Below are 25,369 nucleotides of genomic sequence, written 5' to 3' on the forward strand. Positions count from 1 at the left end.
TGAAGTGATTGTATAAAACTAAATTATTGTCATTCTGACATTGTTGACTACTGAAGTGACACTTTATTTAAAATACTTCTAGCATTTATAGAGGTATTTGGAAGTGAACATTTAATTACAAACCCAGTCTATACGTTGATATGTATGTAGAGTGTATTTTTTTTTTCTTTTTGGTTGAACCCAGTTTTTACCACATGCTAGTTAAGTGCTGTACCATTGAGCTACATTCCCCAGGTCAGTTGATATCTGTATAAAAATGAGAAATTTTAAAGTTAAGATTTGAAGTCAATATAACCTTGGTAAATATATAAAGCAATTTGAGCTAATGCTCCATTGTAATATACCTAATAAAAAGAAATTGGCCTGAAGCCTGGGAGTTATTTTCAGCAGTTGCTAATCAAGATATAGCATGTTTTGTAATTTTTAGTTTTATTTTAAAGTAACTAAGGGAACGTGTAGAGATGTAACTAGCTTTTAGTTGGAATCTGCAAGCTACAGTGTTAATTTCCTTGAATGAAAATAAATGTAAAAGTTATTTTAACTTGGAGAAAGAAAGCCGAGAGATAATAGTCATTTCTCTGTTAGTGTATTGTTTCCTCAAGATAGCATGGGCCATGAAGAGTCCTGTTTTTAATGCTTTATTATGAAGTGTGAAACTTTGGAGATACAAATACTAGAATTGCCTTATGATAATTAATTTCATATTTACCCCAGTCACTACTAATATCTTTTTTTCTATTACTAAGGGATGGGTAAAAATATTTTTTTTTAAACAAACCATTACATATTACAAATAGAGCTGTCAAAATTCTTTCTGATGTATCAAAGGTAGATTCCTTATTTTTAGGTATTTATCACCCCCTAGTGAAATGTTTTTAATCATTATTTTTTACCAAAAAAACACACAAAAAAATTTGAAAGCTAGAAACATTTTCTATTCTGGTTTTGGTGGGCCTGCGGATTGAACCTAGGACTCGGTTCCCATGCTAGTTGAGTTCTTTACCCTAAGCTATATCCCCAGTCCCAACAAAAAGAGACTTTTGAAATTTTCTATACGCAAAGAAAGACTTACAGTACTTTTCCCTAATTTTAGGTCTTTCCTATACTATGTAATAATTTGAATACCAATATTTCATTTGAAATACTGTGAAATAAATGAGTAAAATAAAATGGTTTAAGATACTTAAGAGGAATTGAAGTTTATCTTTCTTTGCCTTAAATAAAACATATTTAGTTTTCATATAGGTTGTAAATGTTCCATTTCAGGATATAACTTAGATACTTTTTTTCTTTTTTTATACCAGAGATTGAACCCAGAGGCACTTAACCACTGAACCACATCCCTAGCCCTTTTTATATTTTATTTTGAGACAGGTCTTACTGAGTTGCCTACAGCCTCGATAAATTGCCAAGGCTGACTTTGAATTTGTGATCTCTGTGCCTCAGCTTCTTGAGCTGCTGGGATTACAGGAAAGTGCCATCTTGCTCAGCTAACTCAGATTTTTTTGTCAATGCTTTTTCTTTCCCGAACTAGGAGTGGAACCAAGGGCCTCACACATGCTAAGCAAGCACCCTATCACTGAACTATACTCTTAGCTCCTCTCCCTTTATTTATAGCAAAGCCGTACCATAAAGAACCCAAAGAGATGTAAGCAATAGGAGATGAGCTATTAACTATTAATATTTTCTTAAAATATTAGCCATATAGAAATGGTTCTCATTTGTAAACTCATGTATCACAGCTCTAGCTGATTTCTTAAGCACTTCAACTGTAGCAGAAATAATCATCATCATTATAATCATCATCATCATCATCATCATGGTGACTAACAGTAGCAGGGGCAGCTAACAGTTGTTGATTGCTTACTGAGGTTCAATTATTGTTTAAGCTCTTTATATTAATTAATTTATTTAAATCTGTACATCCTTCCTGTGCTGTAGACACCATAAATGTTATATTTTACTGATGGGGAAACTGTAAAACACCTTTGAAGCTCATGGCTAGTAAGTGCTAGTCAGGCCAACTATTAGATCTGGACTGGATGCTAGTTATGCACTGTAGTAGCTATTGGTAGTTACTAGTGTCACACATATTCTTAAGTCCCAGTAAGGGGACCACCATTTGCTGCTACTCCATTCAAGGTATGAGGCATGACACATGGCATCTTACCTGTTCATATGGTCTATGCCACCTTGGGCTTGACCCTCTTGTTACTAGTGGAGCAGCAGCAGGTATGTAAAGCAAAAACGTTTTGTAGTAATGTTAGGCTTGCATAAGAGTCTCTTAAAACTTCTTCATACTTTAGAAAGCAGCATTATGTAGACACATCTTTGAAATAGACAGAATTTGTCTCCTTGTCTCCCAATTCACTTTTGAATATGTCTCCTACTTCTCTTCTCACCTATTCAGTGGCATATCATTGCCATTTCCCCTTCTCCTTATTTGCTGCTCTTGAATGCCTGAAGTCTTTCCCCATGGGTTTGTAAAGCAATATTATGTTCCTTCCCCAAATCTTCCATTCTTTAAACTGATTTATAGTTTCTGAAAAACAGTATTAAGTAAGCTGAATAAACCTCTAATTGGTAAGTCTTTCAGGTAGTAGGAGAAAAGGAAGTAAATAATTTCAGTTCAAAAAAAGGAAGCATTTGTTCAGAAGAAATATATATTTAAGACTGATGGGTCACCAGGTTGGTTCGGCTTGAGACTGTTCCTCTGAAGCTTTTGTAAGCTATTTTTTAGTTCTTTTTTTCTCCCCCCAAGAAGAGCAAGGAAGAGCTTGAGAAAATTAGGGGCTATGGAATCTGAAGAAGCAGGCAGGTATTAAAAAACTGTGAAATTCTTTTTCTACCTAACTTTGCAACTTCCAGACCAAAAAAAAAAAAAAAAAAAGAATCTACTTCATGTTGTTTTTAGTTAATATCACCATCACCATCTTAGGAAAACCTGTGCTTTTGATTTTTTTAGTGAAAAAATAATGTTTTTATTTTTAAAGTAAATATTTCTATATTTGAAAGTTCTTTTGAACTTTAAATGCTAATTTTAAAAAGATGATTTTCAATGTAAAGCTCTTTTGAACCTGGAGATTTTAACCACTTAGACTTAACTGTGTGTTATTTTTAAGGTATTTTATTGTGAAGATAGCCATATTTACTTGACATCCATTCTCTTGGCTAGACAAAAAAAGTTTCTTTAAATAACTTTTTCATAGTTATTTTTTCTTTCTTTATAGAATTCGAATTGCTGGAATAAGAGGTATTCAGGGTGTGGTTCGCAAAACAGTTAATGATGAACTTCGGGCTACAATTTGGGAACCTCAGCATATGGATAAGATTGTCCCATCTCTTCTTTTTAACATGCAAAAGATAGAAGAAGTTGACAGGTAATGAGTAAAGGTGTTGGGATTGAGGCTGTGTTGCTTTTGTGTATATTTATGTGTGTTCCCTGCTATAAGAATGCTTTTAGTATTATCTAAGTAGTAATCTCATGAGGTTAAGTGAGTTTAGAAATATGTTCTTTTCTGGAGAAAAATTTATTCTGGTGACCTCATTATGCTTATTTTTGGATGTATGCTGACTTTCTGTCCATGGTGCTCCCTATGTGCCACCACCCCTCCATTCAATTGCACCTGGAATGATACACTTCGTTTCACTTTTTCAAGTGCCAGTTCATATCACCATCACATTTCTGTTGCCCTACATAGAGAAGATGTGTGACTAAGCTTCAAAATCAGAATTCTCCAGTTTGGCTTATTACCTTGACCTGCTTGCTTCTTGCCATTTGAAGAAGAAAAGCTAAAACAAGAGATTTAACTCTGTAGTTCTAAAATTTTTATTTGTAATTTTCAAGATTATGTGCACAGTATCAAAATCATCTAACAATTGATAACTATGATAGTAGTTCTATCTGTGCTCATTTACATTTATGCTAATTACAGAAAGGATTTATACTTAATTTTTCAGGTGTGATTATCTCCAGATTTGGAATCCTTTTCTAATATCTAAAATTTGTTATGCTTTAACTCCTTTGATATTTTCCCTATTCTTGGCACTATAACTAAGGCCAAAATTTTTCTATCAAAATATTTAAACTTTAAAAAATCATGAACTAATTAGAAATCTATTTTCCATAATTATAGCTCTTATTTTTCAGGGCTGGCATATAGGAAACAGAGACCACTGTTTGCTAAATTTTAAAAAATTTTATTCTCCCATGGTGTAATTCCAGTGCCACAGATACACTTTTTCTTTATTTAATTATTGTTGCATATAATTTGCCTAAAATAATGTTTCAAGATGTGAACCAAACAAGTGCTACCCACCAAGACTTCTACCTTTTTAGGTGTTCTAATTAGCTTTTTACATTTTTTTTTTTCCTAAACAAAGGCTGGTCATGGTTTTTCAGTGCACTGTATTTCTTCTGCTCACTTGCAGTTAAGGGGAAGCCTGATGGTGTCCTTAACTGAGATTTCACATGAACGTGAAGTTGTATGAACACGAACAAGTAGTGAACTGCTCAGTGCTTTACATTAGGTAAAGGACAGTGTGTTGGAAACAGGCTCCCAGCTAAATTTAGTTCTCCTTTTTTGAAACATTATATAATTAGTTTTTATGGTGTAAGATTCATGGCCTTAGAATTAAACTTAAAGATATTTGGGGATACAAAAGAAAATGCCATATTAACATTTCTGAGAAGTAAAGTCTATTTTGTCTAACCATGAGAACTAATATTAGAATCTTACATTAGTTTTTCTTGGTTTCTCTCTTTTAGTCGCATAGGCCCTCCTTCTTCTCCTTCTGCAACTGACAAAGAAGAGAATCCTGCTATGCTGGCTGAGAACTGTTTCAGAGAGTTGTTGGGTCGAGCCACTTTTGGGAATATGAACAATGCTGTTAGACCAGTTTTTGCGTAAGTAATTGTTTTTCTGGTTGTGTGTGACTTTGCCATGTTAATTCTCTCTAATTTCTTACAAAATTAATTTCTTAATTTTGTATGAGTGAGATATTATTGGAAGCAGTGTAGCATTGTAGAAGTAGCATAGGATCCAGTCACATCTCATGCATATGCATCATGCTGGTTCAGTTACTTAATGAGTTTTTACCCTTTAAATATAAAGTATGTGCTTAGTAATAATAATAAAATTTAATTTAAGTAATTAATTATTGTTGCACATATTACTTAGTAGTAATAATAATATGCATCATTTAACTATCTACTTACATTCCTGGAAGTGCATAAATACAGTGAAATATTAAAACAGTGTCCAAACTTGATATACCTTGTTTTATTAACTTATGTGGTCAATTCCTCTTATTTTCTAGTTTCTGTTTCTTGACTTTTCTGTTTACCATCATCATTGTAATTTCTCTAAGTTTCATCTTATAACTAGAGATTAACCAGAATAAGAATATCAGGTGTCTCATTGCTATTCATATGCCTTCTTCTATGCAGAATACCTTTATGAGCTTTAAGTTTCTCCATATAAACATTATCTCTCAAGCTTTGTTCATACTTGTATTTCTAATTCAGTTATCAGATGATAGATCTACTCTGTATTACTCAGTTTGTTTCTGAACATTTTTTGCTACTCTTTATTTTGTTAAAATTCACCGTATCTTTCCTACCTTCTGACTGTAATAATTTAGCAATATATCGAGTATTCTGAATGTAATATCCTAAATTCTATATTTAGAGCAGATGTTTCTGTCCTCAGGTTCAAAGTCAAACTTTAGTTACAAGAATTTATAAACCACAAAATTATATTCAGAAATAAGAGAGTCATTAGATTTTAAAAGGGATCTGTGATCCTTCCCCCTATCCTGCCTCTTCATCCAAAATTGAGATCTACTCTTTAAAGGCTCTGTATGCTTTACGAAAAAATAATCAGAATTTTGTTAAAATACTAATGGCAGGTTTACTTTTTATGTTCAATATCTGATTTAATATCAGAATTCCATTTTTATCTTACTATTCTTATTGAGAGATAATTTATGAAGTCTTAGGGAACTAGCCTAGAAGAAAGGCATCCAAATTAACTTGAATTGAGTAACTTGAAGTGGGCTGTATTCTATGTAGAACTTGAACTTAAATCCTGATCATGTGTTAGTTAAATTAAAATGTTAATGAAATATTAATGTAATTACATGTTAGCTATTTAATTAAATACCAGATACCCTCTGCAAGGAAGGTTCCAGGTTATTTTAGGAATATATAATGAGTTATAAGCTTGATGTATGATTGACATTACAATAATTATAGTATGGATTATAAGAAAAGGCCCAATAAATGATCTAGCAGTTCAAAGCAGAGAATTAATGTCTATTTGAGAATTTAGTAGTGGTGACTTTGAGATAGTGGAAATAGACATCAGAAACTACTCTTGAATAAAGAATTCTTCATTTTAACATTGTAGTGGGTTTTCTTTCAGTTGTTACTTGATCTAGTAATAAAACAAGTGATTCAGTAGCAGTTTTGAAGATCACATTTGTAAGCAACAGTGAGCACAAGATACTGGTACCATTGGCGGGAGTTTTGAGTACAGTTCAGGGGTTAGTGTAGGGTAAAAAGAAGAAGGTTAAGTTTATGCTGAAGAGATCTTGACATTTGTATTTAAGTCTCTTAATAAAGAATGGAGATCCTTAATCAAAGTTGTCTTCCAGAATTGCCCTCTGAAAATATTAATCATGTAGATCTATATAGTCCTGCCCACATCCCACACAAGCAGTGGAAATGGGGTTCCTCTTGGTGGAATGGGCTGGCTGCGAAATAAAAGCTAAAAAAGGTTGAGCAGCAAAAAATCACAACACAGGAAATATTTTTAGAAAGTGGGGCCGGGGTGGGCTAGCCCATCTCAGGGATTGAGCTTCCACACTGAAAATAGAGAGTGCAAGCAAGATGGTGCCTGTGCTTGCTTTATTTATATTGGGGAACATCAGAGATTTTCCATGGAATGTTCTTTGCCAAATAATGTAGGAGGTAGGCTGTCCAATTCCCAACAGGGGTCTTCTTAGTAGAGAGGAACTATCCTGGCTCCCCCATGTGCCTTGGGCAGTCTAATGCACATGGGGGAGCCGGGATAGTTCCCAAGGAAAAACCTAAATTTCCATGGCTCCATACTGAGTGAAGACCTTCAACTAATTCACTGGTGACTCCCCACAATATAGGACAAGTTTGAACCAGGGTAAGTATGTTAGTAGGTTACCACAATACATTTCTTACAAGAAGACTCAAGGACTGTAAGCAATAGCATACAAATAATAAAATTATCATTATTATTATTATTATTATTATTATTATTATTATTATTATTTGCTCAAACTGAGTATATTATGTGGTCAATTTTCATTTTAGAATTGTTTAAATTGAATTTGTTTGTTTGTTTTGACTTTCAGACCTCTCAGCCAGCTTAGTTTGGTTGTAGCTCTGCTTTTTCATCCTTGTACATGAGTGACCCCTCTATCAGGGAACTCTCTACTTTGGAAAGATTTCATAAATAATAAATTGTTTATATGAACTTAGGACAGTGGTTCTCAAAATGTAGTGTGCTTAAGAATCCCTAGAATACTTATTATATAAGATTTTAGGCCCCCAGACCTCTGGATCTTGGTGAATGAGCTGCAGTAGCCTGGAAATCTGTTGTTTTTTGCCTTGTTGGTTCTAATCCAATCTCCAGGTGATTTTGAGTCACATTGTTTGAGGAACATGTTTTGAGAATCACTGGACTTGTGAGATGACTCTTTTATATAGAGAAACAAATTTATTTAGAAACTTTTCTCCTTTCCATTTCCTTCTACTTACTTCTTACTAAATGTCTAGGAAAAATATAGTGTGTATTAATCGCCTGATTCCTGAGGGCTGGGTGTGAGGCTGAAACCTGTGGAAGGGCTTTTGTTTGTCATGGTGCCCTCAGAGCCAAGACCTCAGTCTCTTACTACAGAAAGTTCCCCTTGATTCTCTGAGGGTGGTGTCTCTTAATTGCTGTAGGGATCTCTGATCTGGGAGCCTGCCTTTCTTGGGTGGACCCTGAGCTTTGTCTCTAGACTTCCTGTGTTCAGAACCCTGCTGGCTTCCATGTACACTCACCTGTCCAGATGTTTTCCTCTTGTGGCATGTGGACTGAGAGGACTTTTCTTTCTTGCCCTCTCTAGGTATTCATAGTTTTATATTCAGTCAGGTATTTTGTTGTTGTTTTGTGACAAGGGTTGATAGTTGAGAAAAATACGTACATTTTCTGAAAGTGAAAACTTTGGTCTTTTTTTAGATAACTTTTGTATTGTTGAATGTTTTAAAGGAAGAAAGTATAATAAAAATAGGGAATTCTTAAAATAATTTTTAATTGTTAATTACAGGCATTTAGATCATCACAAACTGTGGGATCCTAATGAATTTGCAGTTCACTGCTTTAAAATTATAATGTATTCTATTCAGGTAAGGTTTATTAATTATTATATTTTAAGTAATTTTGGTTCTGTATAAATAAACACATCATTGAATAGAAGTAGAATAACTGTAGGAATAAAATATTCTTCATTTAGTATTTTATCTATTTTCATTTACCACTTAGTTTCTTATTTGCTATGATGAAAAAAACCAACCTACCTTCCTTCCTTCCTTCCTTCCTTCCCTCCCTCCCTCCCTCCTTCCTTCCTTCCTTCTTTCCTTCCTTCCTTCCTTCCTTCCGTTGTTTTTTGGTACTGGGGATTGAACCCAGGGGCATTTAACCTCTGAGCTACATCACCAGCCCTTGTTATTTTTTATTTTGAGACAGGGTCTCACTGAGTTGCTTATTGTCTTGCTAAATTGCTGAGGCTGGCTTAGAACTAGTGATCCTTCTGCCTCAGCCTCTGAGCCACTGGGACTATAGGCGAACACCACCACACCCAGCCTACTATTTACATTTTTAATATTCTAAAAAGTCATCATTGCTTTAAAGTAGTTAAAGTCATTAGAAGCAGAACATATTTTAATGTATGTTAAAGCAGGATTTGCATCTTGTATGTGATGTTTACTATCTATGTGGACTTGGAAAATTTATTTTAACTTCTCTGAGCTCTATTTTTCATCTCAGAAAAAATTTTTAATGAGTACACTAAATGGTTTTTAAATTCTAATTGAAGCTACCATTTATCAAGTGCTGTCTGTGCTAACTTACGTGCTTTAATCTCATTTAGTCTTTTTTACCTGCTGAATATTATCCTCATTTTACAGGTCAGAAAATTGACCTTCAGAGAGGTCAAGTAACTCATTTAGGGATACAGTTAAAAACTGAAATCAGGCTTCAAATTCTGATCACTTTATTCCAGAACTGTGGTCTAAATTAACTGCTGAGATTTTATTAAATGATAGTTGTAATAAAGGTAGTTTACATAGGGATGGACAATAGTCTTTTAAAATTTAATTTTAATATAGTAGATGAGAAGTAATCAGTGCATGCAATCAGTGGATATAATGTAAGGCTGTTCTGGTCTTTCCTAGCCTTATATTTCTCATTTATTCACCCTCCTTTATTCATATTTAGTTCCTAATACAGTTCTTCTTTGCAAGAAGAAAAAGCAAATTAATAAGCTTAATTACAAAGTTTTTAAAAACTGAGACTCATTAATTGTTGATTAAATGTTCAGAAAGCAACTTCTATTCCTATCATTGCTTTAGAGATAGCTTTAATTACAACACGTATAAAGCCCATTAATCAACAATTACATCGTAGTGTACTCCAAAAGAGGAATTTCCAATTAATAGCACTATCTTGGTATCATTAAAACTTCTGATAGATTGTTTATATTATCCTTTACATATAGATGCTAATTTCCTGTGTCACAAAATTGATGTTAGGTATCTGTCATTATTAGATAATATTTTAACCTCTTTTAAAACAGTACTCAGCCTAAAGCAGGATTTATCTTAAAAGGATTTCATAAAAATAGTTTGAAATAAAGTAGCATATACGTGGGAAATAAGGGAAAATAGTTATTTAACAGTTTTATACCAAATTGATTAGCTGAAGATAATAAGGGGTGATTAAGAGCAGGGCTCTGAAATCAGGCGAGAATGTATTTTTCAACCATTCCTTAGATATCTGCATGACTTTCAGCAAGTTACTACAATCTAACTCATTTGTAGTGTGAATTGTGCAGAATAACTGAGTTGAACCTAACTCCTAGTGCTGTTTATACAAACAGTACATATAAAAGTGCTTAGGAAAGTATCCAGAATCTGGTTTCTTCTGAATAAATGATCAGATGCCATTTGTCATTATCATTTTTGCTATGCTCAGTGTTATGGTAATATATTAGCTCAAGAGGTATCAATTGAAGAGTAGTAATGAAGGGTTGGGATTGTGGCTCAGTGGTGGAGTGCTAGCCTAGGTGAGGTGCTGGTTTGATCCTCAGCACCGCATAAAAATAAATAAATAATAAATATATTGTGTCCAACTACAACTAAAAAATATATATTTAAAAAAAGAGTAGTAATGATATGTAGTATCTATCAGATTGAAAGTTGAAGGTGTGGCTCAGTGGTAGAGCACTTGCTTAGCATGTGCAAGCCCTGGATTTGATCCCTAGCACTGCCAAAAACAACAGATGGGATTGTGTATATTGCTTTTTCACTCAGTATATCTTAAGTATTTTCTGGTATCACTATTTATTCTTAAAAGGAATGGTTTTTAATAGCTCCACATTATCTAATAATGTAAGCACCAGTCCCCTGTAACTGTCTATTCAAGTGTACATGGATTTTCATTCTTACACATCCCACTAGGATGTATGTGCTTATTTATATTTTTGTACTCTGTGGTTTCCTTTTAGGCTCAGTATTCTCACCATGTGATCCAGGAAATTCTAGGACATCTTGATGCTTGTAAGAAAGATTCTCCACGTGTTCGAGCAGGTATTATTCAGGTTCTGTTAGAGGCTGTCGCCATTGCTGCTAAAGGTTCCATAGGTGAGTGACAGAAAAGAATAAAATAAAAATATTCATTAATGTATTCCAAATGTTCTTTCAGTAGGTATAGCAGTATCTGAAATGCTCTTTAAGAATATCTCCACACATTTTTATATGTATCGCAATTTCTTTTGAAATTTGGGGTTCATATCATTATTCTTAGGTTGAAGTAGAGCACACTAAAGCATTTACCTCCAAATCAGTCTCCTTTAATAAAAAGTTTTTATTTATATCATCTGTGTATTGAACATTGGGAGAATACAGATTAAGAAAAAGTGGTAACAGGTCAGACAACCTCATACAAAATTTGAAAATCTGAAGTGCTCCACAAAGTCCAAAACTTTTCTGAGTGCCAACATATTGGCACACATGGAAAATCCCACAATTAACAGGAAAATCCCACAATTAACAGCATATGACAGGTCACACCCAAAATTCAGGAGCACTAAAACTACCACAAGAAATTATCTTTGGCCTCTATGTACAAGGTATACATGAGACCCAATTTTTTGTTTAGCTTTGGTGTCCTGTTCCTAAGATACCATAATATATATGTGGATAATCCATAATCTAAAAAATTCTGAAATCCCAAACATTTCTGGTCCCAAACATTTTGGGTAAAGGATATTCAGACTGTAGTTTACTTATAGTTAGATAATTCCACCTAACGATCTAATACAAGCAGTCTTCAATTATGTATCATGAGATACCAGGGTTCAAAGAGAAGGGAGGGGAAAATGGATTGGCATGAGCAAAGTTTTGCTAGAATGTGTGATGTTAGTTGGGAAGGAGTCAGAGAACTAGCTTTTAAGTTAAATTGCAGCCAGAATATGGATGAAGTTCTACAATTGATAAACTGCTTTAAAGATTTTCTCTAATCTTTATCAGAGATGTTATATAGGATAATTCATCTAGCAGCAAAATATAGAAATAAGTTTCTGGCATTGTTGAAGGCAGTAGGGGAAGAACCCACTCATGAATAGCAGCAGAGAAATGAAAATATAGAACTTGATAACTGACTGACCATAGGTAAAGAGAAGTAACGAATCAAAGATCATGATGCTTCGTGTACAATGATTAGCAAAATGGAAGAATCCATGATATAGAAATAGAGAAATTAGAAGGAGAATCTGATAGTAGTTACTTTGATTCAAAATCAAAGTAGAAATATATTAGTTATTGAAATATTCTAATATTCTTTCAGTGCTGAATAAAGGTGAATATTTTGGATATAGACCTTTCATTATTTATCTTAAAAAGATGAAAGCAAGTTGCCAAATTGGCAAGATATTTACTTTCAAATATGCAATGAAACACAATATATTGAATCATCACACTAATCGACATCTACTCTTTGTAGGGTAGTGTGTGCTGGGCTTTCTACATTTGAAAAAGCATTTAGTCATGGCTACCTTTCTAGAGATACTTATAATTGATAGGAAGCAAAAAGGGAACCCCTAGTTAAAATATAATGTGATAGAGAATCATGGAAATTATTAATGGGAAAAAAGTCAGTTTACTTGCATCTGATAAATTCTGACTCATAATTAAGGGAAGTTCTTTAAGTCTCAAAAGATGCAAAATAAATCTTTTGTATTATATAGGTGTATTATCATAGTTTTATGGATTCTGATCCATCAATCAAGTTAAATATTGTCCTAGTACACATTACTTTGAGAAAAATAATGTCTCAGTACACAGTAGATAGAGGATAAGTTTTTGGCTGCATATTTTATGCAGATTATACAAGAGATTCAGTGAGTTGCCCATTGATGCCCAGTAAATGTTGGTTGGCATAATTAAGAGACTTTATTATTTAGATATTTCTCATGTACTTGTAAAAAAAAATAAATTGGTTATTTCATAATTACATAGTTATTATGTATTTTAAAGTGTATAAAAAATAACCATAAGAAAGGGGGACTAATGAATACAGAAGGGAAACCAATAGAGTAGGGGAGAGGGATCCAGAGGGAGGGCATAGGGAAGGACTTGGGAAATGCTGGGGAACAACAGCTACCAAAGTATGCTCTGTCCACGGATGAATAGACCACAATGAAAACCACTTATGTTTATAATTTTAATGCACTAAGTGAGGTAATAATAATAATTGAAGGGAGAGCAGCAAGTGGATCAGGGGGAAGGAGGAGGGGAGAAATAGGGAAAGTACTAGGGAATTAAAATGATCAAATTATGTTATGTGCATGAATGAATATGGCATAATGAATCTATTATTGTATGTAATTATAATGCACCAGTAAAAACGTTAAAAATGGAAATTACCAAAAAAATCTATTGAGAAATACGAGAATTGCTTTTAAATATAAATAATACTGGGAAAGTGCATCTGCTCACATAGATGATCTTTCACAGGGCCGACGGTGCTGGAAGTCTTTAATACCCTATTGAAACATCTGCGTCTTAGTGTTGAATTTGAAGCAAATGATTTGCAAGGGGGATCAGTAGGCAGTGTCACCTTAAATGCAAGTTCTAAGGACAATGATGAGAAGATTGTGCAGAATGCCATCATCCAAACAATAGGTGAGTACGTTTCACTTTTCAAAACTATCATGTACAACGGTGGTTTAAAAAGCTCTCACATAAGGAACGTACTTGTCCATGATGAATGATAGCTTATATTTCTAAAACCGTTTTATTTGGGAAAAGCAAGCATAAGAACGGGACAAAGAACACTGTATATCTTTTAAACAGTTTCATAAAATGTTAACATTTTATGCCATTTTCTTTTTCATTTGCTCCCCATCTATCCCTCTCCTCTCACTCAGTGTGGTTTGTGTAAAAAATAAATACATATACACCTATATGTTTTTTCCTAAACCACACTGTAGCACTTTGCCATTGAATTTTTCAGTGTATTTTTCCAAAGAATAAAGATTTATTTTTTTAATATAACCAGGGTAAAATCATCAACATCAATGAATCAGTTAGTTCATTCCTGCTAGAATACAGCATAAAGTGATATGTTTTTCTTAGAGTGGCTCACCAGAGGTGCATAATGGGTTGCTCTTTGTTGATAATGTTAATTTTATCAATCAGGGTGTCATCTTATTTCTGTACCATATAGTCAATTTTTTCAAATAATAATTTAGGCAAATATAAGCAGTCTGGGAAGTCATTTTTAGACCATGCGGATATTCTGCTCTTAACCTTCTCTGCACATTTTTCATCCATTTGTGATTACTGTTTTATCATGATGGCTGCAAAATTTTGGATTGAAAACTTTAGCACTCCCTCCCTCACTTCCAATATTCTAGTGTAAGCAAGAGCCCCCTTTTTTACCTTTGTATGTATGTAGAAATGCATTAATTTATTATTTATATGGATATTTTATGTTTATAATTTATTATGGTACTTAGTGATTTTGGTGCTCAGATATTATCCCAGGTTTGGACAATGGGTGCCACATTAGGCTGTGTTCTTTGTTCTTTAAGCATCTTCCCAATTTTTGAGTACTGTGTTAGTTGGTAAGCTGTCTCCAGCTAATTTTGTATTTCCTGTGTCAGACCTGCAGTTTGGTATTTTTCCAAGGATCCATGATTCCTTTTAAACGGGGAATAGTGTTAGACACCACAAGCTAGATGCTGAGTTCTAGGTTCCACTAAGATGTCATATCTTAGTGGATATTATATTTTATATTCTAAGATAATATATCTAATCAGCTAATGTATTGCTTTAGTAACTTCTAATTAATGTTAGTGTTGTCACCTAGAATAATGTATTGTTTTTCAAGTATTTATTATAAAATATATATAGCAGACTCATTATTTCTATGATAAAACACATTCAGAATAACATAGAAAAGAAATGGCAATGTTGCACAGTGAGTAAAATTTCTTTTTAAAAAATCACACCTCTGATTTTCTTCAATTTTCCTTTAGAATTTGTGAGTATTCTGGTCGCTCTTGGATCTTAGGATGTGTCTGTCCCAAATGGACCGTGGTCTGGACTCTTGTAACTTTTGCACTTTGGGTGAGGCTCTTTGCCAAACCCATCTTTCTATTGAAATAATCAAAAACAAATCTCCTTGCTCTGTTCTTTCTTTCTGGGCCCATTAACATTTCTGTTCAGTAGTCCAACACAAATAGGATGAGAAGTTTTTGAAGATTCTGTCCTTAGTTTTGATCATATTGGAGGTTCCTGCTCAATTTTAAGGCAAAAGAAAAAACTTGTAAAGCATGAAATAGTTGAATTTTTATCTTACTATGATTTTTGTCAGTTCTTTAAGTCTTACTGTATCTAATTAACAGACATACTGGACCCTTCGAACATGTTCTTGGAAAAGAAGAGGAAGCTTTTCCCCTTAAGGCACTAGTTTTTAAACCTAGCTCTACATTGAAATTACCTTAGGATTTTAAAGAAATAACAGATGCCTGGAATCCCACACCTATATATTCTGACTTAGTTAAATTGGTATATAACCTGAACATTAGCATTTTAAAAGCTCCCCAGTTAATTTTAATAGGTAGCAAAATTTGGGAACCACTAAATTAGAGGAAACCATTCCATATTTTTTGAAAAGCTGAGGTTCAACTGTAAATTAATGATGGTTGAACCTCAGCTGGATGAGTTTGAACCTGGATGCAGGGAGGTGTAACAGTGCTTTTTACCTCTTTTTAAGTATTTAGTAGTACTATAATCAGTCTGATGCTGTAGTAAACACAAGTGCAGGCTATGTTATGTCAGGTAGTAATGATTGACATGTTGGGCACAGAAAATCCAGTTTGCTGCAGTGATTAGGAGTATATCATATTTAAGGGGCTGGAAAGGTTTTTTTTAAAAAAAGCAGCTTACCTGGAGCAAGTTCATTGATGACCTTTCACAATGATGAATAGAATGCTTTGACTTTTTATAAATATATTATTAATTGCAATAATAGAAGCTAAGGAGTTAAACTGAAGAACCAATTTATTCTTAATGATTATGCTGAATTTTAAGAAAAGAACAAAACTAACCATGATTTGATATCTGTTCTGATCTTAAGAGAAATGAGAAAATTTGAAGTGTGAATAATTGAAAAACCTTGTAAATCTTTTATGTCCAAGAAGTAAACCATCAAAAGCTACTGCATAAAAATGTAAAATATCCTCAAAACCCAAGAGTGCCTGAAAAAAAATTACAAGTAAATCAGCTAAATATTTGTTTCTTTAAACATGTTAAATTATGTGCATTGAAATAACTCACAAGGTTAAACTGTAAAACCAGAGTAGTAACTGAATGTTTGGGTAAACTTAGGAAAACCAGAGTAGTAACTTCTTTACTAAAATGTGGCCTAATTGTGGACTTCCCTATTGAACAAGAATTGGGGCTCACAGTATTTGAACAAGTTTCATCAGACACTAGTCAACATTTTTTGTCCTTTTTCTAACACTCCTATCATTTAAACTCACTAATGTTTGCCACTACTAATTACACATAAAAGACTTTCAGGTATTTATCATTTTATGGAAGTATTAATCCATCATATATATCTTTGTGTTAGACATGATTTTGGACATCTGAAATTGTAATAGCTTTATTGTTATCTAGCTTTAAGACAACCATTGTTTTATCACATATAGAAAGCTTTGGTTAAAAGTATAATTCTTTATTATATAGAAAAAATAGCTTTGTAATTTGTATCATTTATCTTAATATTTTTGTAGGATTTTTTGGAAGTAACCTACCAGATTATCAGAGGTCAGAAATCATGATGTTCATTATGGGGAAAGTTCCTGTGTTTGGAACGTCCACTCATACTTTGGATATCAGTCAACTAGGGTATGTTCTTAGACTGTAAATTTTAACTTAATCTCCAGTTACATTTCATCTTTGATCTAGAAAATATTAAGTCAATATTTATATGGCTTTAGAATCATTTTTCAGCTTATCATTTTTCAGCTTCAATTTTCTATGTCTTTATTAACTAAATAAAAGTCTTGATTAGCTTAGGCATTGTGTATATGCATCCATATATGAACTAAAGCTTCAGGTTTTCTGTAAAAATTTTAAAAATTGTCAGTATGTGAGGAATGTTGACCTTTTCCTGCAACTATATAACCAAAATTGATTTTAAAGATCTATTTTCTTCCCTTACTATATAGCATGTGATTTGATAGCATGCTTATTAAGCTTTAGTTTGTGACTGTTTTTTTTTAATTTAATAAGAAAATGATTATACTGTACCTCGTAAGTATGTATATCATTAAGTGCTAATCAAGAGTTTTTTTAAATGTTTAGGTAGATGGAAATGTTAACTACCCTGATTTGATCATTATACCCTATATATATATATATTTATCAAATTATTACCCTAGACCCCACGAATAGGTACAATTAAAATAATTTTAAGAGAGTATAAGTTGGAGAAAATATTTACTATAAATATGGTAGATGAATATGATAGTTTCTTAAATAATAAACAGGTAAGAGCAGATAATTTAAAAGAGAATTAGCAAATAGAAAATGGTCAAAGAAATATGAATCATATAAGGAAATATAATTTTCTTTAAAAAGTATTTGAACATATTCATGGGGTAATGTGATAATTTGATAGATTTATACACTTGTGTAATGCTCAAAGAAGATAGCATTTGTATCTCCTAAAACACTTTAAATTTTTTTTTCATTAACATGTAATCATAATTCATATTTGTGGGATAATTTGGGGGTTATATGTGATTTTTCAGTACCATTGGGTTCACCTAATTGTGTACTCATGATTTAATTTTCATTCCATCACATGCATGAACTTGTTTCCTTTGAGAGCCAGTTAACCTATTTTTTAAATTTTTTTTACATATAATTGTTTTAATTCTTATGAAATACATTTTAGTACATAAAGTGAGACTCAACTCAAGCTATTATAAAAATAAAATCTAGTTAGCTTATAAGAGTGAAGTTTAGAATTGTGAAATATACTAAAGGAAATGAAGTAATGTGAATATTAATTAGCATTAATGATACAAGCATTTTGTATATTTTAGGGATTTGGGAACCAGACGAATTCAGATAATGTTGCTGAGATCTTTGCTTATGGTAAGGTGCTTCATGCAGGTGAAGGACACACACTTAACCTCAAAGCATGGGAAAGATTAAAGGAATAATTTCACATTGTGTAATTTCTTATTTAATAAGAAAATGTGACTATTTTTTGGTGTGGTTTGTGTACCTAAATATTAAGCTCTTCATTTTTTAAAATTCTGTGCTTTGCACTGATATTCTTCTATTATTTTCTTTAACCTTCATTCTGATGAATCAAAGTGGGCAGAACTCTTGCTGTTTCACAGATGGAGTTGCCTAGGCTAAGAGACTTTGTGTGGAAGGACTTGAGGTTCACTGCGGTCAGTGAGCTAAAAGGTAGATCCTGGACTTGGAAACCCCAAGTTCCTTTTACATATTGTGCTATTTTCTACATACTGTCCAAACATTTTCTTGTTGGGAAAGCAAATCATAAAAATGACAATTTGTCATTTGAAATTTGGAGTGGCAGTAGATAGCCGAAAAGGAAATATATACCCCAAATGGGAGATGTTGTGGTTACTTTATAGCAGTTGCACTCATGTTTCATTCACGTGCACCTAGCATAATGCCATGGATATAGTAGGTACTGGTTGTTTGAAATGTGTGTCCTTCCAAATACTATCCTTCAAATTTATTCTAGAAATTGAGGCCCCATTTTTAAAAAAAAATATCTCACATCTAGGATACGTATGAAATATCTTCCTGTTTCATTTTTAATTATTTGTTGTTTGGCTTGCAGAAGTTTTAAATTGTAATATAGCTAGATTATCAGTTCTTTTCTACGGGTTTTGCCCCTTTTATTTGTGTCTGGTTTAAGAACTCTTTGCCTATTCTGATGATATAAACTCATTTGTTTTAGCATTATTACAAAAATATTTGAAATTTGTCTTGTCATGTTTAGATAAGTGGTGTGAGGCATGGAGTATTTTTAATTTTTCTAGATAGGAAGAAAATTGTCCTATTGATTTCCCTACTAATTAATAAAGTCAACTTCACCTCATTAATAAGTGCCCAAATACAAATATTAAATGTTCCATATATGCTTAAAATCCTGAAAATAAGTTGAAATTATCCACCTGAAATTTTATTTGTTTCTGAGACCTTTATATTAAACAAATTCCACAGGTAATTATGCTTTAGAAGATATTGATGCTCTCATAAACATCAAATCAAGTAACTAATGAAGTATAGCTTTTCAGAGTGGGGGGATATTATATATAACCAACTTCTTTATTTAAAATAAAAAAATAATTGACAAACTAAATTTAAAATTTGCAGTTCTTGTCTTTACTATTTGCCCACCTGGTCTCCTTATATTCGTCTGTTTCGTACTGACTATGTATTCTGTATATTCTTAACTTTAAATTCCTTTTATAAGATCAAGATATATTGAGCCTATCTTACAGGGATGTGGTGAAGACAAAGTTAATACATATATAATGCTTAGAATTGTGCCTAGCAAATGGTAAATTAATTATTATTTTATTCTTATGAAAGATGTTTTTGTACATTCAGTAAAATCCTTCATCACCTTATAAACTTTCTTTATATCTTTCCTTTAGGCTTATATCCATACTTTCTATTTCCCTAAATGTATGATTTTAGAAAATAATGTGAGAACTTTACCAAAGAAAGATTCTTGACAAATATTTTTCATTTTTTATTTTCATCTCTATGAATAGGTAACCTCTGGTTACAAAGCCAAGACGATTGTTACTGCACTGCCAGGGTCTTTTCTGGATCCTTTGTTATCACCATCTCTCATGGAAGATTATGAACTGAGGCAGTTAGTCTTGGAAGTAATGCACAATCTCATGGATCGCCATGACAATAGGGCAAAGCTTCGAGGGATCAGGTGATGTGTCATGTTGAAATGAGCTACATAATGCTTTTACTCTGAATTAATATGTTACTTAAGTGTTGTGTGATTTTTTTAAATGTAGAATTTTCAGTTTTTTAAATTGGTGTGGATTTTAATATACTTTTCAGAGTTCTCATCTACTAGCCATGTCTAGTTAAGTGGATTTTATTTTTACTTTGTAGTTTTGCTTTAAATTTAGCAATGACAAGCAGTCAAGATTATGCATTTCTTAATTAAACTTGATAATTCAGTAGTATCATTTCAGATGGGCATATTTAAAATGCTTATTGAAATGAGTATTAAATAGTTCATATTCCTGAGCTTAAATATAGTTTTCCATGTAAGACATGATATTGTAACCAAATGTACTGTTAATTAAAAATAATACATTGTCTCTAGAATAATACCAGATGTAGCTGACCTAAAGATAAAAAGAGAAAAAATTTGTAGACAAGACACAAGTTTCATGAAAAAGGTAAGATCATCTTCTAAAAATAAAATGTATGCTATAAGTTATAGTCATTTGAATTGTTAGCTGTTTTATGTTGATTTCTTACCTTAAAATGAACCCCCTGAACTTAGAGTTTAAAGACCTCATGCTTCAACTTCAGCCTCCTTCCATGGCCCTGGCAGTCCTGCAGTGTCTCTTCTAGCCTGTGTGTGAACTGTGAATTGTTAGGCTGCTTCAACATTGTTTTGAGAGAAATTACTGCCCTGTTCTCCCCTACCCAAAACACACACATGAACCCACTTTTAGTGGCTCTTGTATAAAGAGCTTCAAGTTTTTGAAAATGGCTATCTTCATTGAATGAATAACTATAATGAATGCTTACTATTTGTTAGATTGTATTCTACATAGCATTTGAGATATAAAGATGAGTTAGGTAGGGTCTCTGCCCTTAATAAGTCTTATCTGGCTAGATTTCTATGCTGAAAAAATAAATTCTGTATGTCTGTTAGAAATGTCCAAATTTAGAAAATGATGCCAAGGTCATTTAGTGTTTTGAGAAAGCTCTCTACATAGTTACTAGTTATCCAGAGCTTGGTCACCTAATATTTGGCTGACACTGAGCTTCATGTTGAGAGATGCACACAGATGCCTCTGATCTTAGTGAGTAAGAGGGCCCTGTGTTTAGAGGTGCAGAGATGGGAGACACTTGCAAAGACCAATCTAATCCGTGTGCTCCTTTGCCTCTTTAGTAGACTGTTCTTTCTCCCTGCCATCATCTTTAATGTTACTGGCCCTGTCAGTACTTTTGATTGTTATGTGTCAAGTTAATACCTTCACAGTTTAAAACTTCATTGGAAAAGTAATTTATAAAATATCACTTCTTAAATCAGTCTCATCCTTTGAATAAAATTAATTCTTTAAGTTTGGCTGTACTATGGACTTAAAAACTAGAACTAGACTGAGACATTTAACTCCTTTCAACTTCTTAAAAACATATATCTTTATGTGACTCAGTTAATAAAAGAAGTTGTTTCACATAACTGAGGAACTTGTAATCATGACTAATATAATGAATTTTGAAAGCTCAGTTTATGCTTTAATATGACAACCTTAAACAATCCTGAAAATCAAGTCTGGATTTTATCTTATCTGTTATGACAACATAGAAGTAATACCTCTCTGTGATTAATTGTGCTTCTCAACTAATTTTGAAGGGCTATGATTTAACTGTGTTAAATTTTGAATGCTTAACCTGTTTTCAGATTCAATTATCCCTGTTTTATAAGACAAATAACTTACTGGCTAAGCATTTGTTACCATTAGTGTAAACCATTCCTAATGCAATCTTTTTCTTTAGATGTAATCTCTTCACATTTCTTTCTTTATAAATTTTTTATTTTCATAGTTTGGTATCCTTTTTCATTTATTTTCTTACTCATTTTATTTGTAAAAACGTTTGATTTTTCAAATGAAATTTTACTTGGTAAAATTTCTGCAACAATCCAAAGAAAAACAATGTGATTCTAAAGCCACAGGATAGGACAATGCCCCTCTGTAAGAGCATCTTTCCGTTTACCACATGCAGTGCACCACAGAGCAGCACAATGTGTTCAGGCAGCTGTTTTGCTGGTCCCCACCCAGCCTAAAACCGGTCCATCTGCATGTTTTAGGGACATCTTAGACATTGAATCTGTTTGAAAGATGTTCCCAGGACAGGTCTCAGACATCTTAGACATTGAATCTGTTTGAAAGTTGGTCCCAGGACAGGTCCCTTACAGTTTACATCAGGGAATCTTGTTGTCTCATCTCCTTGTGAAGCTTTTAGAAAAAACAGCTGCTCCCACTGAGACTCCCACTGTGAACTCATCATATAGCTCCTTGCCATGTGAAAGCTCTTTTTGTTAATGTAGGAAAAGGAACATTTTATTATTAATTATAAAATATAGTCATTATTTTAATTATTTTCAAGTGAACAAGTTTAAACAAAAGTATCCCACATTTCTTGTCTTCATAAGTCTATCCTCTCCCCACAGGTAATCCCTGCTTTGATGTTTTAGACAATTATTATTGAGTTTTATCTGTTTTTGTATTTTGTGTGAAAGGAGCAGTATATTGTATATTCTTTAATGTGTAGGGTTTTTTTTTTTTTTTCATTTTGCTCTATCCAAGTGTATAGCTTTAGTAGTATTTTTGATACAAATACAGAAGATATCTGTTCTTTTGTTGGCGGACATTTGAACTGTTTCCAGTTGGGGTGTTATAATTTGTGCGGTTGTAAACATGGCAGTGTGTGTAGTATGCTGTATATAATTCTCATTTTTTTAAGGTCTGTATGAGAGGAATTCCTAAGTAGTAGATTATGGATTCTTCAGACTCACTAGATAATGCCAATCCACTTCATGAAGTCATTACACCTAATTAGAATACATTTTTATAGTACATATTGCCAAATCTTATTTTTATCTTATATGGTGGTCATGTAGTAGATGATTAAAAAAAAATTGAATTACTTAGGAGACCTGAGACCTGAACTGCCATGAATGTAAACACTGCTGTAATATTTGTGAATGATGTTTAGGAACCATAGGTTTCAAGAGCAATCTTAGAATTTAGAGAGTCTACCACATTAGACCCTCTTTTCCACCCAAGTATTGAACCATTTGAGAAAAAAACAGAGAAACTAAGGATTGAGAAAAGTTAAAACCTAATACCAACTTCAGAATAAAGGATTCTAGTGGGATGTTTGAGCACAGCTGCATTTTTGGAACCCCAGAAAGATGTATCAAACACTGTACCCAAATTAAACTGACTTACATAGTTAGTGACTGTCAAAGCTGGAAAAAAAAACAGACCTTGCTACCAGAATGGGACCTTAATGTAAGTTAAAGAACAGATCAGAGCATTGCATGACAGGAAGGCTGACTCCAGAAGAGTCTGTGTTGTTCTTGCTCAGCAGGTCATCCCAAATTATCAGTCTGACAAATCCCTTAAGAAAGAGGCTGGAGCTGTAGTCATTGCACATGGGAGAGTAGCCTCTAGTGTTCTTAGCACTGTCCATGTATTACAGTCACCTGGGGAACCATATACTTTAGAAACACTGATGGGCCACTGGCCAGTTCCGTCATACCAGGGGAGGCAGAAACATGGTGGCCATTCCATTTTTCCTGTGTTCTGGCTTACAGTTAGGTTTGAGGGCTAGATCCCCAAGTGAACCTAATTACCACACAGTGACTGGAAATGGGAAACACCCTCATATTTCTTTTAGCTCTCACTTGGAAGTTACATCTATCCCAGGAATAGTTTAGATAGGAAAGGCTTTTATGTCTTTTAGTGACATATTTAGGATAATATTTTAATCAACATATGTAGGTCTGGATTAGGGGAGTCATCTCTGTGTAATAGCTGGGGAGTTACTGCAACCTCCTCATATAAATAGGCTTTAGACTCATCTTTGGAGATTCATTCCAAAGTATAGAAGCACCTACATGCTATTTCTTGAAGAGCTCCTATGCCACAGCATGGGATTGTTCTCAAAACAAGAAAGCCAGAGTCCTTTCCCCTCATCAAAATGTGCTTTATTATTGCCAATGCTGTGTTGCAGTGGTATCTCCCAGAATTCTGCTATTCATTTCACATTTTCCTCAAATCAATCCATAATTTGCTTTTTCCTCCAAATAATTACTAAAAGCATTTTTATTATTTACTGTGGAACTGTTTCTTCATGTTTTTTCATAAGATTTATTTTCAATTTTAATCTTAGTTTGTAGTTGTAGAATATATATTTGTGATATTAATCATTGCAATACAATTTGACTATTTGGTTTGATGAAAATTTCACATTAGGGTATAAAATAAGATTAATTACTTTGTAGAAGGTTATTTGCATGTGAAATCTGCTCTTATTACATCTTAAGCAAAATTATCTTTTTCTTGTCTTTCAGAATGGACAGCAGCTATATAGGCACATATACTTAGGCTGTAAAGAGGAAGACAATGTCCAGAAAAACTATGAGCTACTTTATACTTCTCTTGCTCTTATCACTATTGAATTGGCCAATGAAGAAGTGGTTATTGATCTCATTCGATTGGCCATTGCTTTACAGGTGTGCTTTGTTAATCTTTTACTGGAGAAATCTTTTTAAATGAAGCCAATGTTATCTCTAAAGAGTTGTTGCCTTTTTTATTTGAGAACATTAATTTTGATAGAGTAATGTTTTGTTGTAAATTTTAAGTTCTCAAGATTATGATTACATTCATTTGTTCTTTTAATAAATGAATATTGACTGCTAAATATCGAGGCCTTGAATACTGTGATGAAACAGGTAAACACAGCCTTTTACCCATACTTTCAATTTAAAAGAGAAAATAGTCATTAAATTATAATTATATATAACATTGTTTAATTGGAATGTGTACTGTGTAATAAAAGGACAGTATGCAATGTTGTACGCTTGGGCAGTCTGTGTGTGTGTGTGTGTGTGTGTGTGTGTGTGTATTTATATATGTGTATAAATAGGAAAGGTTTTCCTAAGGAAAAACATTTAATAAATTGAAAATTTTAACTCTGCTATAGATAGGCATTTGTTCTCCTTTCAGAATTCTTTTTAAAAATAAATTCTAAAAAGTTGACTTTTTTTTTTATCATTTCAAACTGCTTGCACTATTCCAGTATAATTATAGAGAAAATGTTGATGGAGTTCTTAACCTGTCAGATGTATTTGTTTTTTATTAAAAGGATAGTGCAATTATCAACGAAGATAATTTGCCCATGTTTCATCGTTGCGGGATCATGGCACTGGTTGCAGCATATCTCAACTTTGTAAGTCAGATGATAGCTGTTCCTGCATTTTGCCAGCATGTTAGCAAGGTAAGGTAAATGATAAACTTGAGGTTGAACACAAATGATTTATTTTATTTTAAGTGATAATTATTTTTAACTTTGATGATTATGTATCAAATTATTACGATAATCCTGTAAATCAAAACTGAAACTAACACTGCAGCTATTGTTTTATTAGAATTTTTTTAATGTGGTTGAATAGAATACATGCTTTTCTTCTGTGGTATCTTATCTTATTCTGTACTTTTTTTTCCTTTG

General features: G+C 32.9%; 1 protein-coding gene across 6 annotated transcripts in view; it reads left to right on the top strand.

The window, feature by feature from the left end:
- EFR3A (EFR3 homolog A) overlaps positions 1-25,369 on the top strand; it is an 84,229-nt gene that overhangs the window by 41,960 nt on the left and 16,900 nt on the right. For all 6 annotated transcript variants that reach the window (XR_014018834.1, XM_081266603.1, XM_081266604.1 and 3 more), the window contains exons 6-16: positions 3,231-3,380; positions 4,769-4,906; positions 8,347-8,425; positions 10,804-10,939; positions 13,313-13,480; positions 16,603-16,717; positions 17,923-17,974; positions 19,642-19,814; positions 20,220-20,295; positions 24,213-24,374; positions 25,007-25,138. Coding sequence is in view for 5 of the 6 variants with exons in the window: in XM_081266603.1 (XP_081122729.1) it covers positions 3,231-3,380; positions 4,769-4,906; positions 8,347-8,425; positions 10,804-10,939; positions 13,313-13,480; positions 16,603-16,717; positions 17,923-17,974; positions 19,642-19,814; positions 20,220-20,295; positions 24,213-24,374; positions 25,007-25,138 (1,381 nt within the window). In the remaining variant the exon portion in view is untranslated. The remainder of the gene's footprint in view (positions 1-3,230; positions 3,381-4,768; positions 4,907-8,346; positions 8,426-10,803; positions 10,940-13,312; positions 13,481-16,602; positions 16,718-17,922; positions 17,975-19,641; positions 19,815-20,219; positions 20,296-24,212; positions 24,375-25,006; positions 25,139-25,369) is intronic.

Source organism: Spermophilus citellus (genome assembly GCF_964194105.1).
Source record: "Spermophilus citellus genome assembly, chromosome: 14".
Lineage (NCBI taxonomy): Eukaryota > Metazoa > Chordata > Mammalia > Rodentia > Sciuridae > Spermophilus > Spermophilus citellus.